This window comes from Neolamprologus brichardi, chromosome 1 (genome assembly GCF_056152115.1).
Source record: "Neolamprologus brichardi isolate AB-2024 chromosome 1, ASM5615211v1, whole genome shotgun sequence".
Classification (NCBI taxonomy): Eukaryota; Metazoa; Chordata; class Actinopteri; order Cichliformes; family Cichlidae; genus Neolamprologus; species Neolamprologus brichardi.
The window spans coordinates 5,766,209-5,778,669 of NC_142104.1; the positions used below are offsets into that span (position 1 = coordinate 5,766,209).

At 40.0% G+C, this 12,461-nt stretch overlaps 1 protein-coding gene across 2 annotated transcripts in view; it reads right to left on the minus strand.

The window, feature by feature from the left end:
* Window positions 1–1,002: 1,002 nt before the first annotated feature.
* The window catches only part of adamts18 (ADAM metallopeptidase with thrombospondin type 1 motif, 18), a 62,217-nt gene continuing 50,758 nt past the window's right edge, over window positions 1,003–12,461 (minus strand). For both annotated transcript variants that reach the window (XM_087843315.1, XM_087843344.1), the window contains 6 exons: window positions 12,032–12,236; window positions 8,666–8,860; window positions 6,113–6,183; window positions 5,766–5,931; window positions 3,585–3,783; window positions 1,003–1,817 (listed from right to left, as the gene is read on the minus strand). In XM_087843315.1, coding sequence (XP_087699441.1) covers window positions 1,702–1,817; window positions 3,585–3,783; window positions 5,766–5,931; window positions 6,113–6,183; window positions 8,666–8,860; window positions 12,032–12,236 — 952 coding nt within the window. In that variant the 3' untranslated portion in view covers window positions 1,003–1,701. The remainder of the gene's footprint in view (window positions 1,818–3,584; window positions 3,784–5,765; window positions 5,932–6,112; window positions 6,184–8,665; window positions 8,861–12,031; window positions 12,237–12,461) is intronic.

Sequence of the window (12,461 nt, forward strand, 5' to 3'; positions counted from 1 at the left end):
AACAGATATTGGTTTGTTTGCGTCTGATTTCATATTGGTTCAAGGGTGTTTTTGCTTTTCTTCCTTGATCTCTTTTAAAAAACTGTATTTATCTGTTGTTATAAATGTTGATATTGAGAGTCCAGCCAATAGCTAATATTGGCTTGCCAATAAATCAGTCAGTCTATTTTACATTACTGTCTGCTTTTAGAATTTGAGCCATTAAAATTCCATCCATCCATTCGCTTATCCTTTTTCAGGGTCGCGGGGGCGCTGGAGCCTATCCCAGCTGTCATAGGGCGAGAGGCGGGGTACACCCTGGACAGGTCGCCAGTCTGTCGCAGGGCCAACACACAGGGACAGACAACCATTCGCGCTCACATTCACTCGCACATTCACACCTAGTGACAATTTGGATTTTCCAATTAACCTATCCCCACAAGCTGCATGTCTTTGGACGGTGGGAGGAAGCCGGATTACCCGGAGGGAACCCACACAAACACGGGGAGAACATGCAAAGTCCACACAGAAAGACCTGATGTTGGAATTGAACTCAGGACCTTCTTGCTGTGCGGCAACAGTGCTAACCACCGTGCCACCATGCTGCCATTAAAATTCCCTTCAACCAAACTACTGCATATATGTTGTTTTGTGCCCCAATCAAAACAGAAATGAACACGAGTGCATCATCTCTTATCTCAAGCTCAACCTGCCACATCTCTATATTTCGACCAGACTTCTGTGGAGAACACACCTACACTACTCTCTCTCAATAACCAAAACCCCTTGCTATCTAGACTGCACCCACGCTTACCGAGCAATCATCCTCTTCTCTCCCTCTTCACCCTCCTCTACTCTCCCCCAGGCTTGCAGACAGCCTTACTCATTATTCACCTCATTGTGGCTGTAATCGATAGAGAGAATGCAGTGAAGAAAAGAAAGACAGATAGATGGTGAAGTTATTTACCATAAAGATAAAGCAGAGATAAAAAATAAAAAAAAATACAACCACTTACAACGCAGTTGAATAACATGTTTTAGGTACACAGATACGGATGTTTAAATAGCACTGACAGGAATGTGACGTGGTGCGATTCAGGAGTAGTAAACATGACAAGTGGACATCATGTGAAGGAGAAGTGCAGTTCACCTGATTACTAACGCCCCATATAAAACTGAATCATGTGGATCCGAGGGTGACTGGCACAAAACACAAAAATAACATGTCCCAAATCCACTGTAAATCTCACAAAATGTAAAATCATATATTAGGACCCATAATAACTTAAACAAAGACATACGAAACCAGATGCCTTTAAATGCACAACATATAACTAATCACACTATTGTTCTTTCCTGTCGTCCTGATGGCTTTCTAGTTTCAGGGGTTTCAAGAGGAAAATACTCCACAAAATATCAAGATACATATATTTTACAACAAGTCTTCAGTTTGGATTTCACTGTCTTTCCAGTTTCAATGTGAGCATTGACCCGATGACACCACTTTGGCAGAAGAGCATCAGCAGCCATGTTGCCTTCTTGAACAAAGTCTGTGTACGTACTCTTTCACTTCTATACAAAATGCATTAGTCAAGTACTCCAGGAAGAAAACGCACATTGCTGTGCACAGTCCTGTGTGTAGTGAGTATTTGCCCCTGAATGGCCTCCGTAGCAGCACTTTTGTTCGAGGCTGGCCGTTGTGGACTCAGAGGTGTCAGAGCTCTATGGCTTCTTGCTGGAGCAGGACTTGCAGCACTGCTCTCCATAGAACTTGTGGTTACAGACGCCGTGCTGAGGGACCAAGTGGCACCAGCTGAAGTGATCCACACAGTGTTCTTCTGAAGAGAAAACAAAAAGAAGCAATGCTATTATACATATTATAAGTATAAACATTAACTTGAAGACATGAGAATAAACAAAGCAAAGAAAGTAGCAAACCAGAAAACATTTGACTGAATTATTGCTAAACTTTTTTGTTTTTCAGTTCATTCAGTGACTAATCACTTGAACACCAACACACACAGTGCTAATGTCAGCATGTTAATATGCTCCCAATGGCAATACTAACATGCTGGTTTTAAGCTGCGTATAGGCCAGTGTTTAATGACGTTAATAACTGTTACACACTTTAGTGTGATGGCCTGCTAATATAAATGGACTGATACTTATACGGCGCTTGTTATTGCAAGCCATTTACAAACACTCATTCGTACAGCATTTAATTCTATGCCTTTAAGCACTTTTTAACTATCATGCACACAATCATACTCTGATGGATGCATCGGGGGGAATTTGGAGTTCACTATTTTGCTCAAGAACGCCTAAACTGGAGGAAATGAGGACTGCGCCACAAACCTTCCAATTACTAGTCCAAATGCTCTATTGTCTGAGTCATCGCCACCCAAACGGTGAGAAATGGTTCAGCTCCTTAACATGCAAAATACTAACAAACTGAAGTGTGCTACAAACCAGTGTGTTGGCATGCTAACTAGGGCTGCCACGATTAGTCGACTAGTCACGATTACGTCGACTATTAAAATCGTCGACAACTAATTTAATAGTCGACGCTTCGTTTGACGCTTTGTAAGATCCCAAAAGACGCAGGAATAAGTAGTAGGATTTAAGAGTGTAATAACGGACTGAAACAGAAGATGGCAGCACTGCATGTACAAGGATGCCAGCTGCCGTTAAACCCCGAAGAAGAAGAAGCTGTGTCCCAGAATTCATAGCGTGGCCCAGCTCTGTTGTCAACAATGGCGGCAGCTAGTTAGTTTTAATATTACTCTTATTATTCTTTCTGGGTCACAAAATAAACGATTAACATATTTTCAGGCGAGAATGTAGCTGTGTAAACCTCAAATATCTGCTCAGTTTATCAAGACACCACATATTTTCAAAAGCGCTCCGACGTTTTCGGAGACGTCTGTTACCCACTAGCTCGATAGCTAGCTGGGGGCTAGGCTAACTAGAGCCGTGAGAACACCGGACTCCTGGCAAATCGTTTTCAAACCCACCGCCGTCTTTCGCTACTCAGGTTAAACAAGATATATAAGTCACTTAGATAACTTAAAAATGTTATTGTTTGCCTTTTTTTTAGTATTTTATTGGTTCCTGATTAAATCGGTTTGGCTGAGATTAAAGTTAGTTTTTACACAGCTGAATAAACGTCAAGCAGATTAAACTCCATTGAAACAATCTGCAAATGTCATTAAAATTTAATAAACTCTCATCTTGTCTTTATTTTTAGTTAGCACATACCTTAAACACTTAAAGCTGTAAGCTAATGATAGTTATATAAGAGCAGATGCTGCTGGTGCAATAAGCTGTATGTTTTACGTCCAATGGATGCATGATCTGATTAGTCGACTAATCGCAAAAATAATCGGTGACTAGTCGACTATCAAAATAATCGTTTGTGGCAGTCCTAATGCTAACTAATTGGTTTGCCATATTACTTTGATACAGTATGACGCTAACTCTTGCAAACTCTTGGGCTGCTAGTCTTTGAATGAAATCTCAATAGTAAATCTCCATGTCTGTAATTATATGGTCATCATTTAAAGATGCTGAATAAATTTGTTCTTTGCTTCCTCGGAGAAATATACCTTTCAGTGCTGGTCCAGCAGCTGTGACCCGGCTGCTAGAGCGATGTGCGGGAGCCAGGGGAGCAGCCGGGCAGAACTGTGTGTTGCATGCCCTAGAAGTGACAGGCCTCTGGTGTGGCAGGCAGCCAGCTGCGGGGCGACCTTGTCGAAGACATTGGATGGATCGAGTCTGGACTCCTCCGCCACAGGACACAGAGCACTGAGACAAAGGCAGGAGAGAAGAGGCAGTGAGCCAAAAAAGAAAAGAAACAAATGAGAAGAAGAGATACAAGAGGAGGCACAGTCATACAAATAAGAGGGGAAAAAGTTTGAGACAGGAAAAGCAGCTGTAATAAAGGGATAAGGGGAGGGAGGGGAAAGAATGGAGGAAAACTCTACGCAGAGACAAAGAACAGATGAAGAAAACAAACAACCCTAACACCGTGTACCTGCCCTGCAGCGGGTGTCAAGAGATATCTTCTCTGGTGAAATCATACAAGGATCACAAGCTTGAGATCAAGCAGAATAAGACCTGCACTATAAGAGGTTGCCCTTAAGACGTTTTGCATAATAGATGATGTAACACATAGTCGACACAACCGTACCCCAAAAAAGACTCTACATCTTTTGGCCTATCCCACATATCCACAAATCCACTTCAGACCTCTGCTACATCTGTAAACTTACATCACCTACACTGTATAGTCTGCCACTTAGCTTTCTGGTGGGGGGGACACTTGAATGTGGTATTATGACAATTAGTAACAATTAATGATTTATGCAAAAGACTCAGACTGAAGAGAGTCTCTTAAACAAAAGCGAAAACATGTCAATTCAGAGACAGTGAGCTGGTGTACACATCACCCGAGTCTAGAGTGGTGTGTCCAAACCATTCATATTAGAGTGGACACAAGTTCAATCTGAAGCCCACTAAGCCATTTCAGTATACCTACTGCCAAGTAGGGGTGGGGGAAAAAATCGATACTGTGTAGTATGGTGATATTTTGTTTGCTAATAATGTATCGATACAGGGACAGCAGAAATTGATATTTTGTTACAAAAAGGTTTTTGTGCTCTGACTTCAGAGCATGTTGATCCTTTTTCTGAGCAAGAATCCTGACATTCCTTCACTGTCCAAATGTGTTTAACTTTTTTTTATGGCAGCAATAAACATGACAGTTTACTTATTTTAATTTAAGACATGTTTTATTTTAATTAAGTTTAAAACTTTTTTATTTAATGTAAAATTATATTTTGTTTTAATTTACTTTCAAATTCTTCAGTTGCTGAAGGGGCTGCATAGTTTTCATAAACTGCATAGTTCAGAATAGCTATAATTGTACCAGATGGTTGATTCAGTTAAGTTGGACTAGACTGTAATACAAACCGTTCAGTTTGTCAACAATAAAACTGAAATGAGAGAAAGACTGAGTGCGAGACTTTGATATTAGATAAAATGAATATTGATAAAGTTTACCTTTATGTACAGAATCTGAATATCGCAAAATATTTTAAAAAATTGCAATAATATCGTATCGTGCGTTAAGTATTGTGATAATATCGTATCGTGGGATGTATGGTGATTCCCACCTCTACTGCCAAGGCAGCACCATTTGATATCAGTGATTTGCATGGCAAGGAGTGAACATGCTCGGTACTGTTAACAATGAAAGGCTGCTCTAGTCAATCATCTGTCACTTATAATGTGTGCAACTTATAAATCTTTACTGTGACAAGTACTGTGACAGAATAGTTCAAAAAGAACTAAATCAGGTATCGAGCAGTTCTTATAGTTTTTACATCAGTATCACATGCCTCGTGACATAACCAATCAGAGTCCTACAATGGCAGTCCGTGTTTAGTCCAATTTAAGCGAAAACTGACCTAAGACCAACTCTGCGTGACAGTCGAGGGCTCAGGATGTGTTGCTGATGTGAGCTGACCCATAGAGGCAGTAGTGCAACATGGGTCATTCTGAATAAACTTTAATGGTAGATAAAATAACATTTCCTAACACGATGTTTAACAAATGGATATGAAGTGTCCCTTTTTATCTTTTTAGCAGTGTAACTTTAACACATCAAAGCTGTAATCATACTGTGTCATATAAGGTACAAAATCTTCAAACTGTGAGCTTTTCAGCTTGAACACACATGTATCCTTAAAAATCTTTTGATGTAGGTAGCATTTAAGAAAATCTACCTGCTGCCAGGGAGAGGCGTACCAGCCTAAGACCACTACGCTTGAGGTCGTTCTTCCAGGGACGACCCGAGGGAGCTCTGGGCATGGACCTCGGTTGCATCCTTGCTGAAGATCCACCAAAGGTTTGGCTATATTCCTGCACCTCCGTATAGTGAACGCCACATACCTGTGCAACGAGAGGACAGGCTATCTGCTCAAAATGACTATTCCTACAGAGCTTCTCATTTGAAAAACATTGAAATTCTGACTCAGATGATAGTAAACAGATGGCACAGTGGGGTCTCAAGTATCTGTGCAGATCTATTAAAGTATGAGGGATGTCTTAGTGTGTAGTTGAAGGCACATACCCTCCCTGTGAGTCTCTCTCCCCACAGTGAAGCTCTCGTTTCTGGATGCCTGAGCCACAAGACCTGGAGCACTGAAACAGAGTGCAAGCAGGAGGGACAGCTTTAGAAAATGAACTCTGTGAGTGGTTGTAAGTGATGGGATGGTTCCTGTAGTTACAGACACCGCAAGCTCATTTACTGTTGTAGTTAAGGAGCAAAAAAAAAAAAAAGGAAACCCTGATGTGCTTTACTGTGTATTTTTCAGTCATTATATATGATGAGCAGACAGTTTGTGTCACCTGTGTGTTTTATCAGCCCGGCTTTCTGCTACAACAGGTAAAAATATGCCCATCTTTGACACAAATGCAGAAAAAACATCCTTTCTGAACTGACTTCCACAGATTCACCTGGGTGAAATTTCTCAGTATTAGTATCGAGTGAGCCAACACATTTGATCTGTCACAAAGTAGCAACCGCTGCTAATCATTATCCATTTCAGAAGCATGGGACCCCATTAACCACCTATCATTCACACTCACGGCTCCAAGTGTATAGCAAAACAAATATTTACTAACAACTAAGTACTTTCAACGGGGCAAAAAAAAGTCACGGCACACAAAGTTTCGTCGAGCAGAAACAATCTATAACATTTCTGACTATACATGTTATACATTTCCAAAACTGCACTACCTAAGGCTACGGTGGGCAATTTGAACATGCCAGGCAGACGCCCTGTTAATGGCTAGAAAAGGTTCAGGGCCTACAAGGTTCAGTACACTGAAGGCTTGAAGAGCGACAGGGAGGATGAAAAAGAGGTTGGAGATAGATGAGAAGAATATGTGCACAAAAGAGGAGCTTGAAGTTTTTTGGTTTTGAAAAATGAGACTCGTTTTGCTGTCATTTGTGGTCACACTGCTTCTGTCCTTTTGCGCTCACTCACTTTCTCTCTCTTTCACTCTCAGCTTATTTGGCTGTGAGCAGGACCCAAGCAGCTCCCTCACACACAGCCACAGAGAAGCAGAGTGAAGTGCAAGAGGCTCGAGTATCTCACGAACACAGCCAAGATTTTTCACAGATGTTTTTTGTTTTTTTTACCGCAATTATTAAGTTAACGTTGCTATTTGTAAAAAGAATGCAAAAAAGGGCTTCAGGGGTAGATAATTATTGTAGGGATGCAACGATACCAATTTTTTCAAACCGATACGATACCGATACTTGGATCTGAGTACTTGCCAATACAGAGTACAAAAAACGATACTTCTACCGCACACACACACACACACACACACACACACACACACACACACACAAACACACAAATACAATTAATTGGAAGACAGGGTTTATTATATTCCCTGCCGATAAAAAATAAAATCTTAATAAAAATGACCACAAAAAAATTTCAAGTGAAAAATAAGCACTTCTGTTAAATTATTGCAGAGTCTCCACATTGTAATTTTACAAAATATCACTGAACTATTGTCTCGAGCTTTCAGAATAATAAATAAACACTTCTGTTTGGAATAAAATAAATACAAATTAGGTTTGCGAATAAAATAAACTTTTAAATTATTGCAGAGTGTCCATATTGTAAACAAACAAACAAAATAATTATTATTAAATAAATAATAAAATATAAAAAATTATAAAATAAATAATAAATAAAATAATAATTGCCCCCCTAGTGGCCAATCTAAAAAACTACAACAGAAATGACATGCCACCCTCTGATTAATGAAATAAGTTGGTATCGGTTCATGGTATCGGTTAACTTTTACGAGTATGAGTACACACACATTTTACAGTATCGGCCCGGGTACCTGATACCAGCATCCCTAAATTATTGTATTGTTTTCTTCATCTCTCAATATTCAAACATCTTCCTTTAGCTGCGCTCACCACAGCAGGTCGTAAAATATTAATTAGGTCACCTACTGTAATTTGTGCACTGGTAGTATGTATTGATAATGTGTGAAATGAAATGAATTATAAACACTACGGTTAGTTTAAATTCCCTGATTTTGGTTGTTGATAGTTTCTTTGCACAAATGCATCTTCCACGGGTCAGAAAAAGTTAGATGTTCAGTTTTGTAAAATATATAGAGTTACTTATTGTCCCCAACCTGCCTCCTCTACTCCCAGTTCAATTTGTTTGTGCCAGTATTATTTTCAACAAGCGCAGTGCGGGGAAATGTAGCAGAGGAGTAATGATAGTTCCAGATGAAACATGTTGCATTTCATTCTGGTCTATTGAGGCTGCTGGCTGTGAAACTGCTTTCTCTGTTCTATGATAGATTTCTCCCTGTATGATTGTTAAGTGTTTTTGAAAAATGGGCAAGCTAGAAAGAGGGCTTTGTATTCTTTATTCTGAGGGTCCAACATCAAAAAAAGAATATTTATTCCTGATGTTTTATATAGTTTCGGGACACTACTTTTTCATCTGTCGCACTGTACTGAGACAGACACACCAATAAGCAACAAACTGACCCACAAATAGATGCCTCACTGCGGATCTGAACTCAAAATTCAGTTCACTTCCATTTTTCTCGAGTTTCATAAGTCCTTTTTTCTTACCTCTCCCCAAGGAGTGGGGATCCACTGAAGCCTCTCGTTCTTAGGGCAACGCCGCAGGACGCAGGTCTCTTGGGCTTTGGGTCTGTGGTGCTGTCTGCACATGCTGTCGGGCACCACCACAGCTTTGGCCCCTGGATCGGTGCTGCGGCAAAACACGGTCCGCTTCCTCAGGCCACGGCCGCAGGTCTTGGAGCACTGAGCACGGACAAGTAGGAAGTAAAAGTCATTGTGGAGCAAAAGTCGAAACTATAGATGATCCTTGGGATATTAATGATTCACTAAGCAACGGTTTAATGGCCATACACAGATTACTTGCACGCACATACACTGTAACTTATAGTCTTATGATTGGTTTAACCTTCAGCTTCCATCACATTTAAACATTAGGCCCTATTAACAGCAGTTAAATCCTTGGCACAGACACCGTTAATGCATTCCTAATTCACCACATGGTGGATAAGCAAACAGAAGGTCACTGGTTTGATGGCAGCACATTATGGCCTGTCATTAAACACAATAAACCAATAACTCTGGGATGAATGTGACCCCGACTCATCAAAGTCCTCACTAACAGCAGACACTGGTTCTGTAAACTCCGTGTGAACTGCAGAGAGATGGACAGCAGAGTCGAACTGCCCCACCGGGACTGAGGAGCACAGCCATCAGGGCAGTTTATCTGAACACACCGCATTAATTTATTAGAGAACAGACACACACATCTGAGCATCTACGCTCACGACTACACACATCCCAGTTGTCCTCTTGTCACTAAAAGCTCCGATTGATCTTTTCAGGGACGCTGGCCTCGTCTCTGCCTGACCGCAAACTGAACTCAGGCTGCTGTTACAAAATAGTGCAAACACACAATTTGAGTGTCCCGAAGAATGATGGCTGAATGTCCGGACTGCATAGGTCACATCAGCTAAACAACCTGGAACAGTTTACAAAGTATCAGATGCGCTGCCAGGCTATTAATATTGTATACAGGGATATGAGCACTGAAAGGCTCAGTCTATTATGTGATGCACTGTAGATAAAGAGGAACCAGCCAAATCCATCAACTAGCCAGATCATTAAACAATGTAATCAAGAACATGCTTTGCAAAGAAACAAAACACAGCTCTGTGCAGCGAATAACTACTTATTGCTTATAAAAGAGTTCAACGGTTATTTGACTCCACCTTATTAATTTTATTTTATTTATTTAGGACAGTGCATGTTAATGAACATAAATGTAAAAAAAAAATTACATGAATGTAATCATGCCAGATTATAGCCAAAGGCTAATTTCCATCTGTTGTCCTTAAACATAAAAAAATAGACAATAATTCATAAAAAAATCATCATTCATTCATAATAAAAACTCCATCACCAAACTTACACATACACACCATTCTGTTCCCAAATAAAACATTAAAACTATACAACTCATACATGATCACACACTTGATTTGTCCATAACCAGTTTTTAACCTTTGCTTTAAACAAATTGAATGTCGAGCATTCTCTAATGGGTTGAGGAAGACTGTTCCACAGATGGCCACCCTTAACAGAGAGGACGTTCTCCCCAAATGCTGTCCGTCTGTGGGGTATAAACAAGTCTCCTCGGATTGTAGCTCGAGTGGTCCTGTCTGAGCTTTCTTTATGCCTAATGAACTGCTTTAGTGGTGGTGGAGCAAGGGAGTGTAAGACTTTATATATTAAACACACTCTTTTAAGTTTCACTAAGTTATTGAAGTTCAGTAATTTATGTTTTTTTAACACATGACAGTGGTGGTGGGAAGTCGGTTGTAGTTTTAAACTTCTTTTATAAATGTTTTCAATAGTTTTAAGTGTTGTTGGACAAGCAAGTGACCAGGACGTCAAACAATAATCCATATGAGAGATGATCATTGAGTAAAAATAAGTTTTTGCAACATTCATATTTAAATTATTACGTATATGATTAAAATTTCGATTATTAAATTTAAGTACCTGGGACACTTTATTTATGTGACTCTTGAAGGATAATGTTGGGTCTAGAATGACCCCAAGATATTTAAATTCTGGAGCTAATTCAAGCTCTACTCCATCCAGGAATATGTTTGACTGCTTCAAGTTTAAGGGGCGTTTTGAAAAATACATACAGACAGTTTTTGAGGTGTTCAACATTAAGCATGAGTCCTCCAGCCAGCTATGCATTATGTAGCTGTATCATTATTTAAGGATGTGCTATGTTACTAGATGGATACAGTTAGTTCTTAAATAGATATCTCAAACAACACAAAGGATTTAATTTTGACAGGAGGTGAAATATAGAAAAGGGTAAGAATTTGTTTTAATCTGAATTTTTTTAAAACTTTAATATTCCCGACAAGTGATCTTTCTTTACTAGTAAAGATTATTACACTGTGTAATTTATCTCGTGCTGTGTTCCACAAATCCAGAACTTCCTATAAATAGGAAGATAATCTTAATGGGACCCACCGATCTAAATAAAGGCAAAAAAATCCAACAGAGGGCAGCAGAGCATTTGTTTGAGCTTGAGTGAAACAACTGACAGCTTGAAAAGGAAACTCAGTGTATGAGTGAATATGTACCTTCCCAGACACAGACAGGGTTCTGTCATGCAGAGACACACCAGTGTGTGATGCTTTACTTGCACTTAAGGAAAATAAATTAGCTATGACAGATATTCCTCATAACCTCTAACCCTGGTAGTAAAAAATAATGACTTAACAATAGAGTAGGCAGAGATTGGGTATTGACAATAAACTCATTTTTTAACCAAAATGTAAAAAACAATACCTAAAGCCTTTCTCATGGTGGGAAATGCACAGGAGTAAATAAAATGTCAGATCGTCTTGGTATAATTCCCTGAAAATGTGAATGTGTAGAAATAAGTGTTCAATATTTTGCTAAGAGCTTTCTGAAGCTGTGCAGTGCTACTGTGTTCTAAATGTGATCCATGTAATGCCATAGAGAGCACAACAGTTTAATTCTTGAGTTTAACATGTTTGCGTACGGACATTTGCTAAGTGTTAATATTGAGTTTGTTAATGGCACTAGATTGACTGTTAGGTGAAGGGTCAGCAGAGTTATTGCAGACTACCCTATGGGGAACATGAATAACAGTAACTAGTGTCACGGACATCCATTTAGTAGTTGCCAAAATATTTTCCTTAAACCATGAATATAAACCTCATGTGGTAATAAAGGAAAAGGCAGAGGGCCCCCAAAGTCATTAGGATTTGACTTGCAGGGATCGTAAATGTCAGCGCAAAACTTCACAGCGATTCATCCTAGGTCAACGTGGACTGACTTGTTACGTCAAAATTAAAAAGCTACGCTGCTCTTGTGGTTTTGGAAATGTTGCTACAAACCCACCTGTGACCAAGATCCGCTGCTCCATTCTGGCGGGCAGGACTGGGTGTGGCAGGGCTGGATTTGGGCCGGAGAGATTACAGGGCAGAAGGAGTGCGCCACCACCTCCTCCCGTTGGTAGGTTACCTTCCTCATGCAGCGCAGTGTCCTGGTTTGTTGACCGCCACCACATGACCGACTGCAAGCACCCCAGTCTCCTGGTGTCCAACTGTGCCAAGAGAGCAGAGGAGATTTAAGAAAACATGGAAGGTTTGCCTCAGTCACTGCTCAAATACAGAAATTGAGTTTTATTTAATCGCATCTTACTTTAGTGCCATTCAGCACAGTTGTCTCACAGAGCTGTATATTCCAAGTTTAAGACCTTACAACATCATAGAAACTGACAATCCCACTCTGTACTTTTCCCAAGTGCATGAGTGGGAAAGAAAACTTC